The 25,906-nt window shown below is 41.5% G+C and overlaps 1 protein-coding gene across 10 annotated transcripts in view; it reads right to left on the bottom strand.

Moving 5' to 3' along the window:
• Positions 1-25,906, bottom strand: part of celf6 (CUGBP Elav-like family member 6) — an 867,956-nt gene that overhangs the window by 47,291 nt on the left and 794,759 nt on the right. For 7 of the 10 annotated variants that reach the window (XR_006309810.2, XM_043680229.2, XM_043680223.2 and 4 more), the window contains exons 9-12: positions 24,102-24,164; positions 9,805-9,849; positions 8,807-8,887; positions 4,230-4,373 (exon numbers count right to left, since the gene is read on the bottom strand). Coding sequence is in view for 9 of the 10 variants with exons in the window: in XM_043680229.2 (XP_043536164.1) it covers positions 4,230-4,373; positions 8,807-8,887; positions 9,805-9,849; positions 24,102-24,164 (333 nt within the window). In the remaining variant the exon portion in view is untranslated. The remainder of the gene's footprint in view (positions 1-4,229; positions 4,374-8,806; positions 8,888-9,804; positions 9,850-24,101; positions 24,165-25,906) is intronic. The other 3 variants (XM_043680226.2, XM_043680228.2, XM_043680227.2) reach the window with 1 other exon arrangement.

Genomic DNA, 25,906 nt, shown 5'->3' with positions numbered 1-25,906 from the left:
TTTCACACAGAATAAATTTGAAGTGAACAGCACAATCCCAGAATGGGATAAATGTCAAATTTAGAGGTGTTCCTTCATGACAGAGTGCTTGTCAGACTGAATTCTGTGCTCATCAGTGTCTGGCATCTTTGATGTGTATCTGAATAGGCAGGCATACCAAAAATGCTGGGGTATCTGAATATAGTCAAGATCAGCCAGTCTTCACCAACTGGGACATTGAATTGCAAGTCTGGAAAAGATGGTGTTTACCTCACCTCATTGTGATGGAGTCAAACACAGGTTCTGAAGATCTTTTTTTAAAAAAAATGCTACTGCATTGCAGAACCCAATACCTTTTACAAGTAAAACATAAAGTAATTACTCAAGAAAGGCACTATTTCTGACTCAGAAATCTTTGGTTTCCATCTTTGTTATGCAGCAATGCAGCTATCTTTTCTATAACTGTTAATTACCACACTTAATAGCAAATACCCCCTCTCAGTATTCGTAGATAAACTAGCAATTTACTGTTGACCCTCAGGAGAGCAATGCCAATCAAAGCTCTGAATCCTAATGTCTTCACAAAAAGAAATACAATAATAATAATTGAAGAAATGATAAGGGAAGGTGGTAGCTCTGCTGTCTTTCATATATATCCGGTAAACCTCAACTTATCTCAAAACAATCTTTTCACTCAACCATGATTTTATGTGGAGTTACATTTCAAGATTTGGATAGAGCTGTTATAAAGGAAAAGAAAATAAATGCTTGCATTTATAGAGCACTTTCATGCCTGCTTGTGTTCTCAATATGCTTTATAGCCAACGATTTACTTTTTGAAGTGGAGCCAATGATATAATGTAAGAAATACAGCAGGCAATTTGTACTTCATAAACTCCCGCCAATAACGACACAATAATTACCAGATAATCTGTTTTTGTCTTATTGACTGAGATATAAATATTGACCAACTACAAGGAATACTGTTCTCTTTCAAAATGGTGCCACAGGTCCCTTTACATTCACTGCTGAAATGGGCAGATGGGCCTCGATTAATGCCTCCAACACAAAGAAACCTCACTCAGACAGCCAGGTTCTCCACAGGAGAGTTAGCCTTGATTTTAGCTCGAGCATTGCAATGGGATTCGCACCCAGAGACAGCTACCAACAGGGTCACAGCTGATACAACCATTCAGGCACACACAGTCCATTCGGCCCACTGAATCGGTGCCACACACACAGGCCACCATCTCCCCATCTAACCACATTGGCATATCCTCACCTTGGTTTTATCCAACTCATTACTCTGTGACTTCCACACACTTCTTCTCCCATAGTTTCCAAGGTATTGTGGTTTGAGCTGCCCACATATTTCATGCTTAGTTGATGACATTTGTACAAAAGAAGTGCCTCACTGTTACTGTTCAACAATTTGATTCAGTTAATAATCCCTGTATCATTTCATGTTTAAACTTCAGTGTAATTTTTCAGTTGCACCCACCTGTGAGTTGCACTTCACAATGATATCAAAGCCCTTCTTCAATCAATCTCATTCCCTCATACTTTTCTGGTCATCAATGCATTCATTAAGCTTACATTTTAGTTGATTATAAAAAGATTTCAGGCAAGTCCCATACACTATAATTTCATCTCAGTGGCTTTGGGGTGTTCTATTAATGCTGGAAGGGATACATGCACCTGTGCTACTTGGGATTGGTTTACATAAAACAGAAAGTCAAAAGTTTGATCTTTGATCATTAGCTGAATGCCTACTTGGTGAGAAGTATTCGCACAAAAACTGACCTCAGGACCAGTATGCCAGAGAGTGAAGGCGATATTACAGCAAGTTACTTTGTGTCTACAAAACCAGTTATTTCTGCTTCACACTGACCTTCTTCCACCCAAGTCCATCGAACCTATTCAACATATTCCTTTCTCCTTCATGTGCACAACTAGCTTCCCCTTATATATATTTACCATACTCTTCACCTTGGCTAGTCCTTGCAATTGTAAATTCCCCATTTGCCCTGTCCTTTGGGACATTTCTCTGGATGTCTTATTCAATAATCACAGGTGTCACATTGAAACTCCTCATTTAGGATAGGACAATGAGCAGATATTAATGACGAAGGGTTATTGGACTCGAATCATTAACTCTGTTTCTCTTTCCACAGATGCTGCCAGACCTGCTGAGTTTTTCCAACACGGTCTGGTTTTGTTTCAGATTTCCACAGTTCTTTGCTTTATGATATATGCTTATGGTCACTGCACTGGAAGAAATCAGCCATTTAGAGTTTGTGGGTTTCTTTCCTGGAGTGTACTCCTGTGTAGACAGGGCTCAGCTAAACCATGTTGGCCCTCCCTGGTGCATAGTTTGATAAGTCTCACTATCTCAAGCATGGCTAAATGACTCAGAGCTCTGGTGCGCCCAAGGGATAGCACACTAGCAAGATGTGGGGACAAAACTAGATGGAAATCATTCATACAGAAGGCTGGACTTTGATCTCATGTCACTAGTAAAGCATGCCTTTGTAATGGTTATGGGAAAACTGACATTCAAAAACACCAGAAATGATTTGTCCATTCCCAAAGATGTTTACCATATTTTGACTGGCTTTGTGCTAAGTACTTTTACTGTGCTTCAGTTTAATGTGTGTGCAAACGTGCACAAAATTACTCATTCACACTTAGCACACGTGATATACAAATCTTGCTGATACTCGCTGCCATACTCAACCCTGGCATCCTCACAATTTCACAATTCACTTGCCCATATCATTAAATGACAAATAGATGCACAACACATTTCAAATAGGATGTTTTTTAAAAATCTCATTAGTGTTAATTTTACAAAGGTGGGCCGAAGTCTAAAACCTTCCAAAATGTTGCTGATTTTTAATTATTACCAGGGTATCAAACTAGGGGTCAGCTAGCAGTATGAGAATCAGGACCACAATGCTATAGGAGAAAGTGAGGACTGCAGATGCTGGAGATCAGAGCTGAAAAATGTGTTGCTGGAAAAGAGCAGCAGGTCAGGCAGCATCCAAGGAGCAGGAGAATCGATGTTTCGGGCATAAGCCCTTCATTCCTGAAGAAGGGCTGATGCCTGAAACGTCGATTCTCCTGCTTCTTGGATGCTGCCTGACCTGCTGTGCTTTTCCAGCAACACATTTTTCAGCCACAATGTTATAAACAGGTCCATGACCTCATTTGCTTATCTGCCTTATAAAATTGCCCCTTGTATTACATCTCAGTTTATTCACTTAGGATCAAGTCACTGCCTTCTCTCTTGGTATCAATTCTTTCTTAAATCATTCTGGAGTTATGCCTCCATTCCTCAAACTCAATCCACAAACTGATCACTTACTGCGTGAAAGAAAATGACCTTATTATTTTTTTAAACCTGTGTCACCAAGTGATGGTGAAATAATGCATTGGATTTATCTTCCCTGTGTTGTTTGCTGTCATTGATACCTTAGTGAGGCTCTGCTTTAATCCTAAAACAAAAACAAAATATTGTGCACACGCCGGGAAGCTAAAGGAAAAGCAGGAAGTGCTGGAGAGTCTCAGCAGGTCTGGCAGGTTGTGTAGAGGGAGAAACAGAGTTAACACTTCAAGTCCAATACGTGCTGTGTATTTCCAGTCTTTTCTGTTTCTATTTCTGTCTTAATCCTCTCCCTTTCAGCCTTTAAGCATTACCAACCTTGCGTTTCAGTCCTCTGAGACCTGCACTAATTTTAATCCCTGATAACACATAGAGACCATACCAACTGATGCTAATTCATCTCTAAAGATGCAGTCTATAAACCAACTGCAATTCTCTCACTTTGCCAAGCTAAGCCATTTCTTCTACCAGCATCCAACACAGAAATGTTCAGAGAAGGAACACATTAATTTGAATATGAGCAATTGCATCTGAAGATTCTGATGAGTTCTGACGAGAAGATTGTGGCCTTACATGAAACAGTATCTTGACTCTCTTTCTTATGCACATCTATGTCCTAAATCTGGTCATCGTACTTAACACTCAAAGTTTGCCTGCTGGAGAGACTCTAGTTAAAGATGGTGTAGTAGAAAATCCTGCTAGATTGCACACACTACAATGTCTCAGGTCTGCATCGCTGGTTTGGCTCCAACAGTTCAGACAACAACCAGCCCAAGTACCACCCTGATTTGTCCACCTCATCACAGCCACCAACCCATCCACCACCCAGCCCTCCTCACCCAGGACAGGAAAGGATTTCACTCACCGAAGCATTTACTTTGGTTGGTGGCACGGTCAACAAAGACTTTGGCAGAGATCACGTTGCCAAAAGGCATGAACATCTGCATGAGCTCAGCATCCCCAAACTCCTGCGGCAGATGGTAGATGAACAGATTGCATCCCTCTGGTCCTGGAGGAGATCAAATAGCGCCATCAGATATTTACAATATTCAAGTGCCAAAGCATTCAGTAGCAAAACGTTCACATCATCACACATTGAAAAATGCATAAGCAAGGGAACAACTGCTGGTGGATGTCTTCCCAGTGGGTCCAATTCATCAGCATCGCAGAGCATTTCACATGATACAGGTTTATCTCAAGACCCACCACTCTATTGTACTATCTTAGAATATTGCTATTTACAAATTGTGGATGGTATTATCTTCGATCAGATTAACATCGAAGAAGAGTCGCTGGACGTGAAGCATTGCCTCTATCTGTCTCTCCACAGGTGCTGCCAGACCTGCTGAGTTTCTCCAGCGATTACTGTGTAGCTTTGTTTCCCTTCAACAATGATGAATCAACAATCAAGGATGCTAAGCATGTGATGTACCTAATGCAAAATGGTTTGAACATCTTGGGATGGAATGTGTGACTGCACCATGTTTGTCAACGAATGCTGATCTCCTTGGCAACACAGTAAACCAATGGGGTTGGATGGGGCGGGGAGACGCAATAATGCAGCTGCAGTATGACAAGATACATGACCCAGAGGAGACATGGGTTTAAATTTCACCATGGAAATTGATAGAGTTTAATTCTATTAATTCATAAATATGGAACAATTGGTCTCAGTAATGGTGACCGTGAAACTATCACTGATTTGTTATAAAAACCCATTTGGTACACTAATGTTCTTCAGAGAGGAAATCTGCTGTCCTTACCAAGTCTGGCCTATATGTGACTCCAGACCCACGCCAATGCAGTTGAAGCCCAAATGCCATATGAGATGGCTGAGCAAGCCACTCAGTTTAGATTAGATTAGATTACTTACAGTGTGGAAACAGGCCCTTCGGCCCAACAAGTCCACACCGACCCGCCGAAGCGCAACCCCCCCATACCCCTACATTTACCCCTATACCTAACACTACGGGCAATTTAGCATGGCCAATTCACCTGACCTGCACATCTTTGGACTGTGGGAGGAAACCGGAGCACCCGGAGGAAACCCACGCAGACACGGGGAGAATGTGCAAACTCCACACAGTCAGTTGCCTGAGGCGGGAATTGAACCCGGGTCTCTGGCGCTGTGAGGCAGCAGTGCTAACCACTGTGCCACCGTGCCGCCCAAACACGAGCAAACACGAAAGGCATTGCATTCCATGGAGGAGCAATAATAAAAAGATGGAAATCTCGACAAATGAACTAACAATCCAGAGAAAGCGAGCTTGAATCCTATTCACGGGAATAAATGGCACAGAAAATGTCAATACAATTGAAGACTGAGCCATGACAAGAGATATGGGTTCAAACTGATGATAGGTAAGAATAGGAATGTTGGAAAGGAATTTCACATACAGATTTACACGCAAGGTAGATATTTCAATAGAGCGATGCAGGCCTTTGTTAATACATGTCAATTCCATTACTAAGGCACAGGTGAAGGGCATTACTTAATTGACTACCTAAAGCACTTATAAACAGAGACTTTTGGGATGCTGGGATTGCTAGGTAGGAAGCAGGCATATGTCATACTACACTCTGTGAACATACTTACTATAAAGAAAAGCATTTGTTTCATACTTTGCCAACTGGCTTGAGCTCGAGATAGCAATTACAAACTGGCTTTACATTCCAAAGTCATTTTAAAATGACAGTATCAGCCATTTGCGAGGGAACCAACAAATTATTATTTAACTTAGAACAATCCAATTGGTCATCTGTAGCAGCATTAGTATCCATAATAACACACAGGCATTTTGTGAATTGTGTATCTGGACTCTTGACCTACACGTTTATGTTCCATTGTCCATGGTAAGATTGAAATCTTACGTTTTTTTAAACCTCACACTGCTGAAGGATAACAATGGGTTAATTCCTTAAGGCTCCTTAACTCCTGAAGTTACAAGTTATGGCAGAGACCAACAGTCACAAACGTCAGTGAAGAATTAAGGGCACAATAAGGAGATGTGTCTTGCAAACACAATAGAGAATGGGGTTCCAGTCTGATGGTCTTAAGATCTGGGCAATAGAGGCAGAGGCTGCACATTTCACACAGAGATGAGGAGGAATTTCTTCCCTCAGACGGGAGTGAATCTGTGGAATTCTTTACCGTAGAAGGCTGTCATTCAGTATATTCAAGTCTGAGGTAGACAGATTTTTAATCAGTGAGGGGATCAGGGGTTATGGAGAAAAGAGGCTTATCAGATCAGCCATGATCTCACTAAATGGCTGAGCAGACTCGATGAACTGAATTGCCTAATTCCTATCTTATATCTTATGCCTTTTTGAAAGAGACAGGCTCAAGTAGTGGATAAACCTAAGGACTGAAGAGGGGGTGAAAGACTGGATTCAATTGTCAGCAGCAAGCAGGTGATTTTGTGTCTTTTCACAAAACACATTTTATTTCAATAAAAGAGAACATAAATCAGGCCACAAGTTGATCATCAGGAACTTGAGGCTTGGAGCATTGCCAAGTTTGGAGACAAGGTGGTCAAGCGGGTTTCAAGACAAGGATACAAATGTCAACAGAGTTTGGAATACATTCCTATCCCTGCAGGCAGTCAAGGGAGCCCATACACATTAGTGAATAGTTCCTTAACACCATTGGAAGAGCAACAGAGGGGTGTTTGTAAATTGGATATTAAGAGAGGAATTTAAGTTTGGAAGAGGAATTTTAGTCTCCAGCAAGGCAGGGTAAGTTTGTAGTAGACACAATTATAACTTGTCAGAAGTGGGTACTGCAGATGCTGGAGATTAGAGTGGTGCTGGAAAAGCACAGCAGGTCAGGCAGCATCTGAGGAGCAGGAAAATCTATATTTCAGGCAAAAGCCCTTCATCAGGAATTATAACTTGTGATTGCTGACTGTCCCTCTACTCTAACGATTGTGGAGAATTCAATAAGTTTCAATCTCAGAAGAAAGCTGTCTCGATTCAAGCCATACATTTGTAATTCTAGAATCACAAATCTGGCTGGGAGGGAAAGGTCTTTGAATGAAGAAGAAAATTCCCCAAACTTCCTCAATTCACAGTGAGTGCTTGATCTCTGCAAGACTACATAAAAAGAGATTCAATTAAAGAATGCTGGCTCTGTGATTTGTGGTTTCTGAGTTGATTTATTATTGCAACATGTAATGAAGTAAAGTGAGAAGTTTTGTTTTGAATCAATATAGGCAGATTATAACATACAAAGACACAGAGATCATAGGGTGATTGAACAGAGCGAGGAATACAGCAACAAAGAAGGTGCACAAAAAGCAAGATCGACATTAAATTGAAAATGTGCAAGGCCCATTCAGAAGTCGAGTAACAGTGGGGAAGAAGCTGTTCTTGAACCTGTTGCTAGCTATCTCCAATTTATAGAGGGAAAGGTATGGGAACAGCTTATGTATCTAGCCACATTATTGGTTGAAGAAAGATTTCATGACAAGGCAGATGAAAGAAATGGGAGAAAGTGAATTTTTTTTCAATGCATTTTGTATTTTAGTTTTGTATTTGTTCAAGGGATATGAACATTGCTGGTTAGGGCTAAATTTATTGCCCCATCTCTAACAGCCTAAACAGCAGTTAAGCATCAACTGTATTTGTGTGTCTGGAGTCACATTTAGGCCAGACAAGGTAAAGATGGTGGATTTCCTTCCCTAAAGAGCATCAGAGAATCATATGAGCTTTTATTTCCAACATGGTTACATGGTTGTCATTAGGCAAGCAATTTAATTACAGATGTGTTTTAAATTGAATTTCAATTTCACCATCTGCCATTTGAAACCTTGGTCCCACAACAGAAATTTGGAAATTCTGGATTGCTACTCCAGCTACCCTTCCACCTTCCCCAATAGTTCAACTTTCACAAAGAAACAGAGACATGGATATTAAATGGCTAATGCCGTTCATAAACAATGAATATAATACAGACAACTTGCAATTGTGTTGGACACAACCCATTTAGGTTCCCTTTTAAGCTTACCTGATGGATGGCCGTAAGATAAAACCAAAAGATTAATGCCTGACTGGATTACTCACGAAAGACAAGTTATGGTCACTTCAAGAAAGAAGAGATTTGCCATGCCATCTGTCCTATAATCTTGTAGATTTTCCAACAAAAAGACAAGGATTCATATTCCAAAAAAAAATCACTCAAATGCTGCCACAGTGAGACCATATCAGTAAAAAAATACAGCTTTCATTTCTGTTAGGATTTAACCCAGTACACTATTATAATTCAAGACCTGTTTCCCTTCGAGATGAGATGCTCACAGTCACTTTTAAATTTCCCATACGCTTTCGCCAACATTGACAAAATACACACATTGAATCCTCCTTTATAGGTCTTTCTGAACAACGCTGTTTCAGAAGTGGCAAGTACATTGAAGTAAAATTAGGCAGAGACTCCTTCTGTCTTACCTTCTCTTTGCTGCTGAGGAATTATGGGAGGTTGCTGTGGAAACGCTTGACTAATGGGAGCATAAGCTGCTGGATAGGCCGCTGTTGGATTGCAAAAGAAGAAGTCAGTCTCGCTGTTATTTATTCATTTCCATTTATTCCAAACAAAGTAAATAATTGGCTCAAATAAAACAGTTTCTGGAGCATAGGGCAGCAAATGTCCACAAATATTGGCACATTTTGTGGAACGTTAGAGCAAAGTCTGAGATGCCCTGTTACTCGGAAATGAAGCTTACCGGTGGAGACAAGACCACTTGGTTCAACAACTGTTCCACCAAATCCCAAATCTTGTCTCAATTTAAAAAATAACTGTGGCCATCAGAGACCACATGTGTTCCTTTCATTCCTTATTTTGGCTCTTGATAGAAAAGCTACATTGTCAAAATAATGGTGACAATTATGTCTGAATTCGAGATTATTGACGATGCCTCAATGGGACCGACAGTGTGCACAAGGTCCTGTGACTGTTCTGTATGATGTTTTACTCTGAGGACTATTGGCCCCACACCAACCCGCTCCAATGTTCGGCCCTGTTAGAATGGATAGGTGACCAACATAGCGGTGGTATGTGGCAGCATTGATGATTAGCAATGACATGATGCCACCTCAGTTTCCCACCTGGTCAATTCACCATCTCAAAGGAGAAGGGTCTGATCAGTTTCGCATACGCCAAAATGCAGCTCCAGTTCAAATAGTAGGTTCACACCCAAGTATTAATGGTCCTTCCCTCAGAGGACAGAGAGCTTCTGGTTAAGTGATGTATCTGGGTAGAAGAGCAGGTTTGAGGGGCCAAATGGCCCCGTTGCTCCTATTCCCAATACATAGAGGCAAGGAACAGATGGTGGTAGGGCGATTGATCTCCAACCAACCCCTCATGTCCCAGGTCACTCTCATGCATTTCCCCCTCCCTCCCTAACTGAGACAAGAGTAACACTGACAGAGGTCTGGGTGCAGGTTACCTGGCTGCACTCTTAATTGGGGAATGGAGCATGGAGCAGGAGAACCTAAACGGGGAGAAAAGGAAAGAATTATTTGACATTGCAGTTCATTCTTTTTTTTTCTCTCTGATTGGCAGGAACTGACACAGATTATCTATTTACTTAGTGAAAGGAGCAATCTACAGTCGAAGGCCTATCCCACGACTGTCGGGCCAAATATGACCCAACATGAATCAGAATGAGGAGAGAGTGAGGACTGCAGATGCTGGAGATCAGAATCGAAAGTGTGGTGCTGGAAAAGCTCAGCAGGTCAGGCAGCATCCAGGGAGCAGGAGTGTCAATGTTTCAGGCATAAGCTCTTAGTAATCCCTGCAGCTTGGAAACAGGCCCTTCAGTCCAACAAGTCCATACCAACCCTCTGAAGAGTAACCCACCCAGACCCATTCCCCTTCCTTATATTCATCCCTGACTAATGCACCTATCCTACACATCCCTGAACATTATGGGCAATTTAGCATGGACAATTCATCTAACCTGCACATCTTTAGATTGTGGGAGGAAACCAGAGCACCCAGAGGAAACCCATGCAGATATGGAGAGAATGTGCAAACTCCATACAGATAGTCACCTGAGGCTGGAATCGAACCCAGGTCCCTGGAGCTGTGAGGCAGCAGTGCTAACCACTGAGCCACTCTGCTGTCCCAAGGAATTATTCTGATGAAGGGATTATGCTCAAAATGTCGACTCTCCTGCTCCTCAGATGCTGCCTGACCTGCTGTGCTTTTCCAGCACCACACTCTTCGACATGAATCAGAGTGAGGTCATTCATGATTGATAGCAGGAAGCACATCTTCACATGAAAGATGGTGGAAATCTGGAATGTTTTTCCACTAAACACTGTTGAGACTGAGGATAATTAGTAAAAATTTTAACTTGAGATAGATTTTGGTTGGGAAAGCAAATGTTAGGTCAGCATTATGTGTCGATGGAGTTAATCACAGAATCCTTACAGTGTGGAAAGAGGCAGTTCAGCCCATCAAGTCTGCACTGATCCTTTGAAAGGCATACCATCTAAACCCAGTCCTCTGCCTTATCTCCATAACCGTGTATTTCCCATGGCCAATTCATCTACCCTACACATCTTTGGACTGTGGGAGGAAACCTACACAGGCACAGAGAGAGCATGCACACAGTCAGGAGGCTAGAATCAAACCTGAGTCTCTGATACTATGAGGTGGCAATGCCAACCACTGTGCCACCAATGCAACCCATAGGCAAGAGGCAGGTTTGTGCTGATCCAAAGAGGGCTTGCTGGATTGGGAGTGGCCAGTTCCATTTCAATACTTCTAAGAGGCTTGGGATATTCATAGCACTTTGTAAAAAACACAAATATTTATTACAGTTGTTTTCCATTTCTCATCGAAAAGTAAATACGTGTATGTGTGTGTACAGTGTGTGTCTGTGCGAGTGTGTGCATATACGTGCAAGTGTGTATGCATGTATGTGTGTTTGTATGTATGTGTGTATACATGTGCGAGTGTGTATCTGTGTGTGTGTGTACGTGCAAGTGTGCATGCATGTGTGTATGTGTGAGTATGCGTGTGTGTATAAGTGTGCAAATCAGTATGTGTGTGTATATGTGTGTGTATATGTATGCATGTGTATGAGTGTGTATGTGTATGTGTGCGAGTGTGTGTGCATATGTATGCATGTGCATGTGTGCAAGTGTGTGTGTATATGTGTGAGTGTGTTTATATGTATGCATATGTGCGAGTGTGTGTGTGTATGCTTGAGTGTGTGCATGTGTATGCATGTGTGCGAGTCTGTGTGTGTGTGTGTATGAGTGAGTATATGTGTATGCATGTGTGCGAGTGAGTATGCAAGTGTGTGTGTGTGTGTGTAAGCATGCAGATTGCCACCAGATCAGGAATTTTTAATTTCTATTTATTTTGTTAAAAGATAAATTGTGGCACATGGCCCATTTGATGCCACTTCTGCCGCATAATTATTCGGGAGAGAGTGCCAACTCTGCCTGGCTCCAAACAGCGGAAGTGTCAAATGGATTCTCAATGCAACAGACTGCATTGGTTACAGTACACTTGCTGTCACCGTCATGATGTGACACTTATTCACGGGAAGGAGCATTTTTCTTCATTTTATTCTAAATCAAAATAATTAGGGAATTGATTCTCCAACCCAGCTGGCCCCAGCCCCTCTGGTTCAGTTGGAGTGACTGACATGGACTGGAGTTGGACTTGTCAACTACCGCACTGGGAACTGGTTTTCCTGAAGGTTGCGCAAAACGTAGCCTACAATCTGTTCGGCCCACCTGTCTGCAAATGCTCTCCTAACTGTCTCCACTTCAATGTTAACTTCACTTCCCATTAAGATAAAACCTTCTTTATTGTTTTCCTTGTCTTTCCCTTTGCCTCCCTCAATTGTGGAATCCCTACTGTGGAAGCAAGCCATTCGGCCCATCAAGTCCACACCAACCCTCCGCAGGGCAGCCCACTCAGACCTACCCAATGACCCTGCATTTCCCATGGCTAACCCACACATCTTTGGACTGTGGGAGGAAACTGGAGCACCCAGAGGTAACCACGCAGACATAGGGACAGCATGGAAGCTGCACACGACGGTCTCCTGTAAGTGGAATTGAACCTAGGTCACTGGCGCTTTGGGGCAGCAGTGCTAACCATTGAGCCACTTTCTGTGATGCTATGGCTAACACATCAAAACACTTTAACTCAGCAAATTCAGGCAAACATTTGTGTCCTACACACCCTCTCTGACCTACCTTTATTCAACACTATCAGTAAACCCTTCCATTCATTTCTCCTATCTCACATTTCCTTAACTGGATCCATGCTGTTTGCTCTGTGGGGGCTGAGTATTGCCACAAGGGCACAGTTGCAGAAGGGGTAAAGCAGCTCTCCCAGTGTCTCATTCAGTGCTTCATGGGCAAGCCCACAGAAGGAGTCTCAGTCAACCATTAAACGCAGGTGTCCTTGTGAAGGGAGAGTCAATCCAGTGTCAAGACATCTCCTCAGATACCCACACAGGTTCTCACCCAGAAGAGGGAGCTCGGTGGGAACTCAGTGTGACTTTTGCCCCTTTCTCCCAGTTCCAGGGGAGACTGTTTGCAGTGAACTGACGGCTGACACTGTGATCAACAGTAGCACAGTTGTAACGTCATTTCCCAATACTCCTACTGCTTGAGAGGCGAGGCTTCAAATTCTACTATGGCAGAATTCAATATATAAAATTTGAAATGATTCAATAATAACAACCATGGAACTTTATCATCAATTGTTGTAAAACACCATCTAATGTCCTTTAGGGAAGGAAATCTGCTGACCTTACCTGGTCTGGTCTAATGTGATTCCAGACCTACAGTGATGTGATTGACTCTTAACTGCTCTCTAAGGAAGTCACTTATTTCAAGGGCAATTCGGAATGAGCAACTTACCACTGGCACTGTCAGTGGCAACCACATCTCATGAAATAATAAAACATAAAAGTTAAATAGTCAAAAGAAGAGGGCTCAGTCCTAGAACCTCTGTAGTTCTGGAAGATTCAAGGTTAACAAATGTCCATTAAGCCCTCTAGGATTACGCTGTCTCTTTAGCTTCACTCAATCTTGCTCCTGACCCAGCTCAGCTAACCTTAGCATCAGAAAAAATGTAGGAAGAGTCCATGAGATGGAAGGAGTATCAACAGACCTCCATCAGAAGTCTTTCAGGATGCACCTTCTAACATGATAGTTTCTTCAAAATTCATAGCGACAGGGTGGATTTGATTTGATTCATTCTTGCCACATGTACCTAGGGACAGTGGAAAGTTTGTTTTGCATGTTGTACAAAGATCAGAGGGTGATTGAGGAATACAAAGTTATAGCTGCACAGAAGGTGCACAGAAAGCAAGATCAACATTAGATTCGAAATTTGAGAGGTCCATTCTTTCTAATGCAGAAGTGATAGTGCAGGGAGCAGGGGTCAAAGGGGTCAGAAATTCACTCCAGAATCTGCTTTCAGTGGAAATATCACTTCCCAAAACTCCTCCTGCTCCAGAGGTAAGGGTTCAACTTCTAACACGGCAGCTAGTAAACTCTGAATTCAAGAAATCAAATTTGACATGACTCAGTAATAATGACCATGGAGCCATCATTGATTGTTGCAAAACATCATCTAATGTCCTTTAAGGAAGCAAATCTGCTGTCCTTCCATCCAAGTTGAAATTCTGAAAATTATCGGAATATTTCGGGTCGCCTACCCTCCGGGATTGTCCAGGTTGCAAACCAAAATCTAGGACATTAGAATTGTTTATTTTTAATTTTCTTCGAGCGCTTCCATTTGTGAATTAGAAGAAAATTTGGGGATGAGGGAGAGATTTATTTGGTCAGCAGTTAAAGACCTGACTACACTGTTAACAGATTAATTACCAATTAGTGTGTGAAGTCAATGTTAGACAAGTGGTGGTCAAAAAGCAGTTGGGAAGCAGGAAGTCATGTGAAGAAGCCTTTAAGAATATGCCCAGCCAGAGTTGCGAGCACTGATATAGTTTGAATGAGGGACATTGTCCTGGCATGACTTGGACTGAGCATGACAGGCAACATGAAGAAGCATTTTGACATTGGAGAATTGAATGCAATATCCAGATCATTCAGAGTCAGACCACATATATGCAGCGGCCCAACTCCCCAAGATCCCACCGTCAAATGCCAGGTTGGAGACAAGGACATTGTTAAGCAGATCCCTGATCTTCCTCACAGACCAGCATGCACTCCAGCAAAACCCTTCCGGAATTTCCGGACAGATTTCTCGGGAAACTGATTGATTCATAATTCTGAAATCAAAAGTATCAAATATCAGCAGATAACCCTTGAAGAATCGTGTTCTAAACTGTTGGCACATTCTTGAAATTAAGGAGAAAAGAAACAAAGAACTGCAGATGCTGAAAATTAGAAACAAAATCAGAAATTGCTGGAAAACGTCAGCAGGTCTGGCAACATCTATGGAGAGTTAAAGCAGAGTTAGCGTTCCAGGTCCAGTGACCCTTCTTCAGAACAGACCCTCCTTCCAAAGAGGGGTCACTGGACCTAAAACGTTAACTCTGCTTTTTCTCCACAGATGCTGCTAGACCTGCTGTGTATCTCTAGCCATTTCTGTTTTGATGCTTGAAATTAAGGGCTCAGATATCTAGGATTAAACGGTCTTCTCTCCCTGGTTAGACCAAATATCTAAGCCCCCAGCCTTTATCCCTGTGGGTAGGAATTGCAGACACAGCTCACTGCAGTACAGTTCAAGGGAAAATGTGGTTCTCATTGTTCCAGTTTGTCTTGTTCACTCATGACCCAGGTAGTCATTGTCGAGAGAACAAAAGAATACAACCCACTAACATCTTAAAGCCCCAGATCTTGTCCTGTCAGAAATCATACGTTAAACTTTCATTGAAACATTGGGCACTTGGTAACTGTGACACTAAGCTCTTCAGGGGATGAAGTAATCATTATCCTGAGACAGAATGAACAAGTGAACATCTTTCTGCGCTGTTCCGTCTGCATTTTGAATTAGTTCATAATGAGAAAGCAGCTGATTCTCCATGTGGTAAATGACAGGCTCCAGGAATCTCTGCAAGGTGATTATCCCCTCCCTCGTGTCAGTTCCTATAACCTCCACCACAAGTGGGACGGCATGGTAGCTCAGTGGTGAGCACTGCTGTCTCAGAGCGCCAGGGACCCGGCTTCGATTCCTGCATCGGGCAACTGTCTGTGTGGAGTTTGCACATTCTGTCTGTATCTGCATTGCTCTGGCTTCCTCCCACAGTCCAAAGGATGTGCGGGTTAGGTGAATTGGCCATGCTAAATTGCCCATAGTGTTAGGTGCATTAGTCAGGGGTAAATCTAGGGGGTCGGTTGCTAAACAGACGGTTGGTGTGGACTTGTTGAGCCGAGGGGCCTGTTTCCATAGTGTAGGGAATCTAATCTAGTCAAGTCTTTCTGGCTTCTTTCCAATATCGATCAATGAAGTGACCAGCATTGATTCATTAGAGCTCAGACTTGCTGCCGCAAAGCGAAGACAGTCGTTGCTGAGCTCTGGAAGCTCCTAAGATCAGTCAGGGTCAATACTGCCAGTTGTCAATCTGGCATGGCCCAGGTGGATAACAAATCCATGGGCAAATCCACTGAGGTCAGAAGCAAGCTGGTCTTTGATGCTGCTAATTAAAAGCTTTGTCAATGCTCCCCAGTAAGGCTTATGCATGAAGATTAATGACTTGTGGCTGTTAAGACATTACAGGAAGACAGTTGAATTGTCAACAACCACCCTGCGTAGGATCACTTCCATCTTCACCACCTCATTCAGAAATTAGTTGGACAATTAAGGGACAAGTAGGGTGACTCATCAGTTCCACGACAATACCTTCCAGATCATGAGATGGAGCAATGAAAGCTCTCTACTCAATTTCACTTCACTCGAGTTGTTCATGTTATCTGGTGTTCTGATTTAGGATTTACGAGCTAGCAACTTCCAAAAGCAGCCATTTTCTAATCTCCAACTCCAGAGCAAATGAGGATATTTCAAGGATTAACTTTCCTTGCCCTTTGTTTCCGTGCATTGAGGAATGAAGGAAAATCAGCCAGGCAGGGAAGCACATCTGGCAAGGGACTCTTATCAACTTAAAGCTCAGAGGTCATCAATGTACTGAAGTATCTGCTTAAATGGACTCCTTTATCAGTCTGGGTTAGGTTTTAATGGTTAACAATCCTTCTTTTAATTCATTCACAGGCTCTCTACTCAAATGCTGGGCCAGCATTTAATACTCATCCCCATTTGTTAAGAGTCAACCACTTTGCTATGGGTTTGGAGTCACATGGAGGCCAGACCAGGTAAGGATGGCAGTTTCCTTCCTTGAAGGACCAGGTGGTTCCCCCCCCCAACATGGTCATCATTAGACTCTTAATTTCAGATTTGTTTTTCATTGAATTCAACTTCCACCATCTGCCATGGCAGGATTTGAACCTGGGTTCCCAGAACATTTCCTGCATTGCTGGATTAGTATGCTAGTGATAATACCACTAGGCCACTGCCTCCCTGCTTAGCACTTGAGAAAGAGATCAAGTAGACTGGTGTTAATCCGACATTGTTTCACCCAGAGTGCAGTAGAAATTTGGAACACCCTACTCCAAGAACGCTGAAAGAATTTGCGACTGACATTAGGTCTGGTTATCAAAGGGATGGAGAAAAGGTAGATAAATGGAATTCAGGTACAGATCAGCCTGGATCGAATGGGTTCACTAGACAAGCTGAGTTTTTAAACAGTGATTTGACAAGAATCCAAACCAAATCAAAATCATATGGAACAGAGATGGGGAGTCACAGTACTTGTGCACAATATTGGCAATGCTCATTAATGTAGCACGGTCAACAATCCCCTCAATTTTCTTTGACAAAGCTAGGAATTTCTCCAACAAAGAGGCTGCCATACCTCTCCCACCCTGTCAATTTAACAAAGTGTATATACATAAATATTAATTTGGTCATCCAAATGCTGAAGAACAACAGTTTGTTGAAACCTTTTGCCCAGTACTCATCAGGACAATCCACAAAAATATTAAAGCAAAGGGGAAGAAACATAAATATTGCACGAGAGGTCAGTGCTGGTTGCTTGGCAAGTGAACACTGATTGGTAAAGGCACTGTCATGGAGGATGCACCAAATAATGATGACTAGCAATTAACTTTCAAGCTTTGTTTAAATTTTTAGTCAGGTGGGTTGATTCTAATTGATCATGGCAATGTTCTGAGTAATGAACTAAAGAATGGCTATCACCTAGTTTGTTCAGGTGAAACGAGTGCAGCGCATGCATATGTTCCTTCTGTCTGCAATGAATAGAGCCCTGTGTTTTAATATACCTGGCTTCCTGAATGCATAAATGCATCAGATTGTGAGTCTGATTGATTATTCTAAATTGTTTGTTGGTATAATCCTTTGCACACTCAGAATAATTTTGCAAATGTTGTCCAATTGCAATATTACTTCCAATGCTGGACATTATGCTCTCAGTTTGTGCAAGTGAGGACTGTTTGGGTGTAATCAGTACAACGCTTGTTGCAATAGCAGACGGGATACACTGTTTGATACAATCCACCAATCTTTGGGACTTCTGGCTTACTAGCCTAGCACTGCACCGGCACTGAAATTCATATACCACTTTACTCATTTGTGGGAGGTGCAGAATGTCTTTTTGGCTTGACAGCAACATTCTATAAGTAGTGGTCCTGCCAAATGATTGAGCAAATTACTATAGCCAATTCTGAGCATTTTTTTCACTTTTGTGATGAAGGACTCGTTCACAATTGTGAAGACCTTACAGGACTTTTATATCAATAGAAATGCGGTGCTCATGTACTTCTTTGATATTATTTGGAGGAGCTGGTGTTGGACTGGGGTAGACAAAGTTAAAAATCACACAATACCAGGTTATAGCCTGAAAGGTTCATTTGGAAGCACTAGCTTTCAGAGTGCTGCTTCTTCATCAGGTGGTTGTGGAGCAGAACCAGAAGACACAGAATTCACAGCAAAAGGTTACAGTCTCATACAGCTGAAACAATATATTGAACAAACCTAGATTGTTAGGTCTTTCATCTTTTAGAATGGGTTTGCTGGTTTTGGTTCTTTAATATGTAAATCCTAGAACTTTTAAGTTACATTCTCAAGATAACTTAAGGTTTTATAACGACAGGTGACTTCTCAGCTCAGACAATGCCTTAAATGTGTGAGGTTAGAGTCTGTCCGTATCCTGAACTTGAGTCAGACTGGTTCTATTTTCAAAGTGGAATTTACAGAATACTACATGGATTGACTGCCTGCAGATTTTGCACTTTTTGAGCAAAATAGAATGTATCTGCAAATAGAATTTTTCTTTGACACTACCAGCCTATTCAACAACATATCACTCAAGAATGTAATAGGTTCTATCTCTAGATCATGGTAATCTTGACCATCTTAAAACTGTGAATCAATATTCACTGAATTCATAAACCGAGTAACTCATGCAGTTTGGGTCTGTTTAAATGACACCAAGCAGACAGTGTTGCCATTATAACAGCATCAGGCTGGAAATACAAGTCTGATTGAGAAATAAGGATCACTAATTAGGTTGAATACAAATTAGTTAGTTAGTTAATTTAAAAATTAAAGAAATATATTTAACAATAGAGAATCATGTAAGAGCTAACTATTAAAGATGCCATTAGCAAGAAAGACTAGAAAGGTCCACTTTAAAATCAAGATGTACCCTAGAAGGGAGCATGGAGACAGCACAAATATATGATATATTAACTTAATAAACTTTATCACAGAGTCATACAGTACGGAAACAGACTCTGTGGTCTGAACCAGCTGACCAGACATCTTAAATTAATCTAGTCTCATGTGTCAGTATTTGGCCTATATCCCTCTAAACCCTTCCTATTCATATAGCCATCCAGATACCTTTTAAATGCTATAATTGTACCAGCTCCACCACTTCCTCTGGCAACTCATTCCATATATACAACACCTTCTGCATGAAACAATTGCCCTTGAGATCCCTTTTAAATCCTTCTCCTCTCATCTTAATCTTATGCCCTCTTGTTTTGGACTCCCCTACCCTGGGGAAACCCTATGAATAGGTTCACTCTATCCATGCTCATTATGGTTTTGTAAACGTCTGTAAGCTCATCCCTCAGCCTCTGACACTCCTGAGAAAATAGCCTTAGCCTATTCAGCCTCTCCCTATAGCTCAAACCCTCCAACCCTGGCAACATCTTTGTAAACCTTTTCTGAACTCTTGCAAGTTTAGCAACATCTTTGCCATAGCGGAGAGACCAGAATTGAACACAGTATTCCAAAAATAGCCTAACCAATATCTTGTACAGCTGCAAATAATATCCCAACTGCTTTACTCAATTCACTGACCAATAACGGCAAGCACACCAAATACCTTCTTCAATACTCTGTCTATGTGCGACTCCACCCTGTCTACTTGTGAACTAAGAACCTGCACCCCAAGGTTTCTTTGTTCAGCAACACTCCCCGAGAGCCTACCATTAAGTGTTTGAGTCCTGCGCTGATTTGTCTTAACAAAATGCAACACCTCGTATTTATCTAAATTAAACTCCATTTGCCACACCTCGGACCACTGGCCCATCTGATCAAGGTCTGTCACTGGGAAGAAAGTCTGGAATGAGATAAGGCAATATCACACCTAAGAGTGAAGATAAAATGTCAATTATAGGAGGAATACTGGAACCATCCAACTGATAAGAGATAGCAAAGATCCTTATCGTCTGATTTCATTAGAAATCAGGATAAGACAACACCCACAGGTACTGAGAGAAAAAAAACCTTTAACAGAAGATTTCATTTGGAATGAAAGAATAAGGGAAGGATAAAAGAAATAACCATACAACAGTATAAAACTTCTTAAATAAATTTACTGAATAAAAGTTCAACTTTGTAAAGGAATCTACAGGGAGCAACTCTAACCTGACTCACCCTAAACGAGTTATTAAGGAACAATGTTAAATGATATAACATTACGTGAAAGTGGAAGGAATCTATACAGAGGGTTTATATCCACATATGAAAAGCAGGAGGAATTCAAATAATATAAATCAAATAATAAACCACCTTTTGGGCAGTTTGGTGGTTCAGTGGTTAGCACTGCTGCCTCACAGCATCAGGCACCCAGGTTCGATTCCACCTTCAGGTGACTGTGTGGAGTTTGCACATTCTCCCCGTGTCTGCGTGGGTTTCCCTCCAGGTGCTCCGGTTTCCTCCCACAGTCCAAATATGTGCAGGTTAGGTGGATTGGCCATGCTAAGTTGCCCATAGTATTCAGTGTGTAGGTTTAGTGATTAGCCATGGGAAACGCAGGGTTATTGGGTTGGGTCTGGGTGGGATGTTCCCTGGAGGGTTGATGGGCTAAATGGCCTACTTCCACACTACAGGGATCCTATGGATCCACTCCACTGGATGAAGATATCTTACTTGGGGCTTTAAAGACAAAAATAGGATTCTATTAGATTTGATATCGTCTTCTGATAATTAGTAAATTAGTAAATCATCCCATTTAGGTTTTCTGTTCCAACTAAAACAAACCCTGTTCTCTATATGCTCCTTTAGTGGGCAAGCATATGCCCACTAAAGGCATTTGACTGTTCCATTTCAAACATGACTTAAGTACAGTCTGGAGCCCATTAAGATATGGAAGGAAATTCCATGAAATAACATGAAGCTGATGTCATACGTCACCTGCATGTTGGAAACATGCAAAGGACAGGAGTTTGAATGTCATTCCATCAAATGCACCTTTCTCATGGAATCCATGGTGAAATGATGTGTAGTTTTTAACTTTTCTCCAGACAATTGCAATAAAAGGAATTTCCCTGCTACCTCCTGTTTGCTGATTCAGGCTTGTCAATCCCACAAACACTTAGTTGTGAATTTATCCCACCAAGAAAGTACCAGCTCCAGAATGTTACCTTCTGATAAATAGTTTGCCAAATTTAAATAAGTCTATAAACATAGATCACAGAAACTCTACAATGTGGAAACTGGCCATTTGGCCCTAAAAGTCCACACTGACCCTCCGCAGAGTAACCCATCCCCCTTCCCTATTTCTCTAGATTTACCCCGTACTGATGTACCTACCCTACACATTCCTGAACACTACAGGCAATTTCGTATGGCCAATTCATCTAACCTGCATATCTTTAGATGATTAAACTAGATTAGATTATTTACAGGAACAGGCCCTTTGGCCCAACAAGTCCACACCGACCCTCAAAAAAGCAACCCACCCAGACCCATTCCCCTACATTTACCCCTTCACCTAACACTACGGACAAATTAGCATGGTCAATTCACCTAACCTGTACATTTTTGGATTGTGGGAGGAAACCTGGAGTACTTGGAGAAAATCCACGCAGACACGGGGAGAATGTGCAAACTCCACACAGACAGTCACCTGAGGCTGGAATCAAACTCAGGTCCCTGGTGCTGTGAGGCGGCAGTGCTAACCACTGAGCCACCGTGGATCCCAGGTATTTTAATGCTCTGACATTTCTCTATATAAAACCCACACTTGCCCATTAAAGGAGCACATAGAGAGTAGGATTTGTTTCAGTTACAACAGAAAAACTTAAATGTGATGATTTACTAACTTAGTAACTATCAGAAGACAATGTCAAATCTAATAGAAGCCTATTTTAGGTTATTTTTATCTATCCAAGAACATGTAGGAATATTTAAGAGTAAATATTTAAGAATATTTCAACATTTAGAATAAAATTTTACTTTAAAGCCCCAAGTAAGCTATCTTCTCCCAGTGGAGAGGATCCATAGGATTCCTTTCCGTGATGTTTTGGTTCAGAAATTGGACAGGGCATTTCTCTACTGCAAACCACAAACTTGACACTCACTGGTTAATTTACTCTGAATGGGTAAGGCAACTCAAAAGCTTTGAATGTGAAGTTAGCTTTTTCATGCTGCCATGATGCAGTAACAACATGAATGGAATGTACTATTACCACGATATCAAGCCAAAAGGGCATTCTGCTGATCACACAAATGAGTAATGTGGTATATGAATTTCAGTGTTGATGTGATGCCAGATAGGTAGGCTGAATGCCCCAAGGATTGGTACATCATGTCAAACAGCATGTCCTCCTGCTGTCCACAGTGGGCAAAGTGTTGACTGTGGCCCAGAAGTTCACACTTGCAAAACTTCCACCATAGTGTGTAATATTCGAAAACATTTTGTGATTGGACAACATCTGCTTGAGATTGCAAAGTACAATGCTGACAACCAATTTAGGGTTGCCAATTGGGCTCGCAGTATAGTATATCTGCATGTACTGGATAATACAGACATTAATACTCTTCTTTGCAGACATAAAGTCCGTGGGGACCCATCAACTCAACAAAATAGATGACAGCTATGTTCTCTTAATTCTTGGGACAATACTTTGATCAATCAGTGACAACTACCTGGTTTAAATTTACACAAACGTTGGTAGTTAACTGTCATTCGTCACCAACTGCTCTATGCGCACACTTCTATCAGAGATCATGTGATAACTAAGTAGCATTTTCTCTCACATTAATGTTGGTTCTCCTTTTAAATTTTTATTCTTGGAAATTGTCATATGAGTGCAATGCAAAAAGTTTCAACAAAATGCTTTTTTTTCAGTAATACTAGAGCATATATAACTAAAGTCATTATTTTTATATTGTGGGGCAAACATCAAAATCAATTCAACTTCACAGAATCCCAATGCTCATTATAATGATGCCTTCAAAACAGAGCAAGACAAAGGTGCCTTAGTGTTTCATACAAACAATAACTTATTAATAGTCCCTTCAAGGCAGTAAACTCAATATATTCGTTTCAGTTTGCAATGTCACACCGAGATATTTGCCTTGTAATTGCTTCTCAGTAAATATTTTTAGTGATTTTTTTGTTCCACTTTCCTCAAAGAGTTGCACTGGCTGGCGGGGTGGGGTGGGGTGGGGTGGGGGGGGGTGGGGGAGTGGGGGGGGGGTTGTGGGGGGGCAAAGTTCCACTGGCAATTCTCCCAAACAGCCGCTGTTCAGATACAAAGTGCCCAGTGGTTTATTTAATCAGAGCTGCTCCAACCCTGACTCAACAGCCACAGATGCCCAATGTGGAGTGACTGGACAACGCCAGTCATGAATTTTTAACCAATGTGTCTGTCGTTGCACTGGTGCCCAGGAGCTGATGCCAAGTTCCTCCAACTAATGGCTCAGTTCAGCGAGCACCAAACAGACCTCAGATCAAACCAGGACTCCGTCTGGTCTGTCTGGCTGGCTTGCTGTTTCTCCACACAGTTGCACACTCACAGAATGAAGCAACATCGAAGGAAACTATTTGGCCAGTTGGACTAAGCAATTAATCCCGTTCCTTCTACACTATCCTTTTAGCCTTGCAAATATTTTCCCTTCAAGTATTTTATCTTCCGTAAGTTATTCTTAATAACACTCTTCGCCCTTTCAGGCAGTGCACTCCATTTCATCGCAAATGTCTTGAGAAAGAAAATACAAGGATATAGCAAAGAAAAAAATCTAATGACAGCTATTTATTGCAGCTGTTATTCCCTCTGTGCCCAAACTGCTTGTTACAATATTACTTGCCTTTCCCTGTTAATATAACATCAAACTTGAATTTTCACTATCAACAGAACTGAGAGGAAACATGTTGTTGTACACACACACACACACACACCCCATAATTAAGAATGCAATATTAATGACCTGTATAGTGTTGCATGCCTGCGTAAGCTTGCTGTAAGGGATCGGCCACTGTTGGACTTTGTGCTAGGGAGAAAAAGAGGAAGGAGAAGCAGAGAATGAATAAGGCAGATTGGTCAGTGTCAAATACAGCAGGGATGTGCAATAATACTTTCTTAAGCAGAATGGAGCCATGTCAAGGGAGCAAGAGAGAGAGTATGCGAGCAAGAGAGGAGGAGAAAGATTGAAACTGTGCCAAAGGCTTAGTTTCTTTCGCATATAACCACAAGAACTCAAAATACAAGCACATCATCTAGAAGCACACATGTTGTACATTATCTGGATTTAATCTAATGGGAGGGTTTCAATTTGGATTCCAGAGAGATGTTTTCCGATTATTTGGTCTTGCCTTCTTTTAGATATTTGAGAGGGTAAACGTAGTGGGGAAGAGTTGGCAGCATCTAACTATGATATCTCAGCTACCATGAGAGTGGGGCAGGCATAATGGACCAACTGATCTTTTCCTCCCTCTTATTTTTGTAGTTTCATTTCCTACACGGCGATATATGTTCATTTGAATCATGAAGGCACACAATGTATCTTATGCTCTTTACGTCTTGATTGTCAGCAGCCACTGCATTGACTAATTAGCCTTAGCTTCAATCATTAATTTATCTCTGAATTCACCGGGTCTTTAACTGGGGACAGCCAGGCCATGCCAAATCCACAACTTACTCTGAACTGTGCATTGACCAATGGCATTTGTTTTGATTCTCCTAAGGCCAAGAAATACTTTGAAATGCAAAATGGCCAAAGTGTGCCGCACACAATGGATAGGGGGTGAAAAGGCACTTTTGCTAAGTTTGGGAATTATATAGTGATTTAGTGCACAGTGTTTGATAGGAAACTGGTATCTCATGGGATAGAAGTCAATTGGAACAGTTTGGAATTCCTCAGAATGGGTCACACTGGAACAAATGGAAAGTCAGATCATTGAAAATCATTTAATACATTGCAATTCCTTAAGATGAAACTTGACAAGAAAAGACCTGAGAAAATGTAATCTTTGTTTCAAATACACAGTTAAACAGTTAATAAAATGTTCTTGGTCACCATGTATCAGTCGAATAAAAGTCACAGAATGATAGCTTAATAACATACAGAAGTTCATGATGAATAGTAATAACCTGTAGAAATATAATGGCTATTGAAAACAAGTCGATATAAAACTTCCATCTGAATCATCAGTTTGAAATGGAATTTGAGTGGAAAGCCACTTGCAAAACCTGGAACCTCAATTCCTAACATACTTACAGTAAAAACATTTATTGACCTGAACTCTCATTGAACTGGCCCCGCAGGTTTTCTGCCAATATGTCCTGAGCTCAGAAACAACATCTCTAGGGTTCAGACTCGAAGTCAGGGACCACAGCCTGAACAGAAAAGAATCTCGTCCTTATCATAAGTGAACAAAATGAGGGCAAGGAGTCTGTTGGTTGATTTGGAAATCTGGCACAGATATTTGACACTGAAAAAGATTTTCTGGCCTGTTGTGCTTCTGAGGTTGTGTAGGACATTGGTGAGGCCTCCTCTGGGAATACTGTGTCCAGTTCTGATCGCCCAGTTATAGGAAGGATACTATTAAGATGGAGAGGGTTCAGAAAAGATTTACCATGATGTTGCCAGGTATGGAAGGTTTGAGTTATCAAGAAAGGATGGATAGGTTGGGATGTTTTTAACCAGAGTGTAGGGAGTTGAGAGATGACATTATAGAAGTTTATAAATTAATGAGGAGTACAGAGTTAATGGTAGCTGTCGTTTCCATAGGA

Source organism: Chiloscyllium plagiosum, unplaced genomic scaffold, assembly GCF_037043375.1.
Source record: "Chiloscyllium plagiosum isolate Xiang-an unplaced genomic scaffold, Cpla_swu_hap1 HiC_scaffold_42, whole genome shotgun sequence".
NCBI lineage: Eukaryota > Metazoa > Chordata > Chondrichthyes > Orectolobiformes > Hemiscylliidae > Chiloscyllium > Chiloscyllium plagiosum.
The sequence above is the reverse complement of the archived record's forward strand: the minus strand, read 5'-3'. Positions and strand labels throughout refer to the sequence as shown.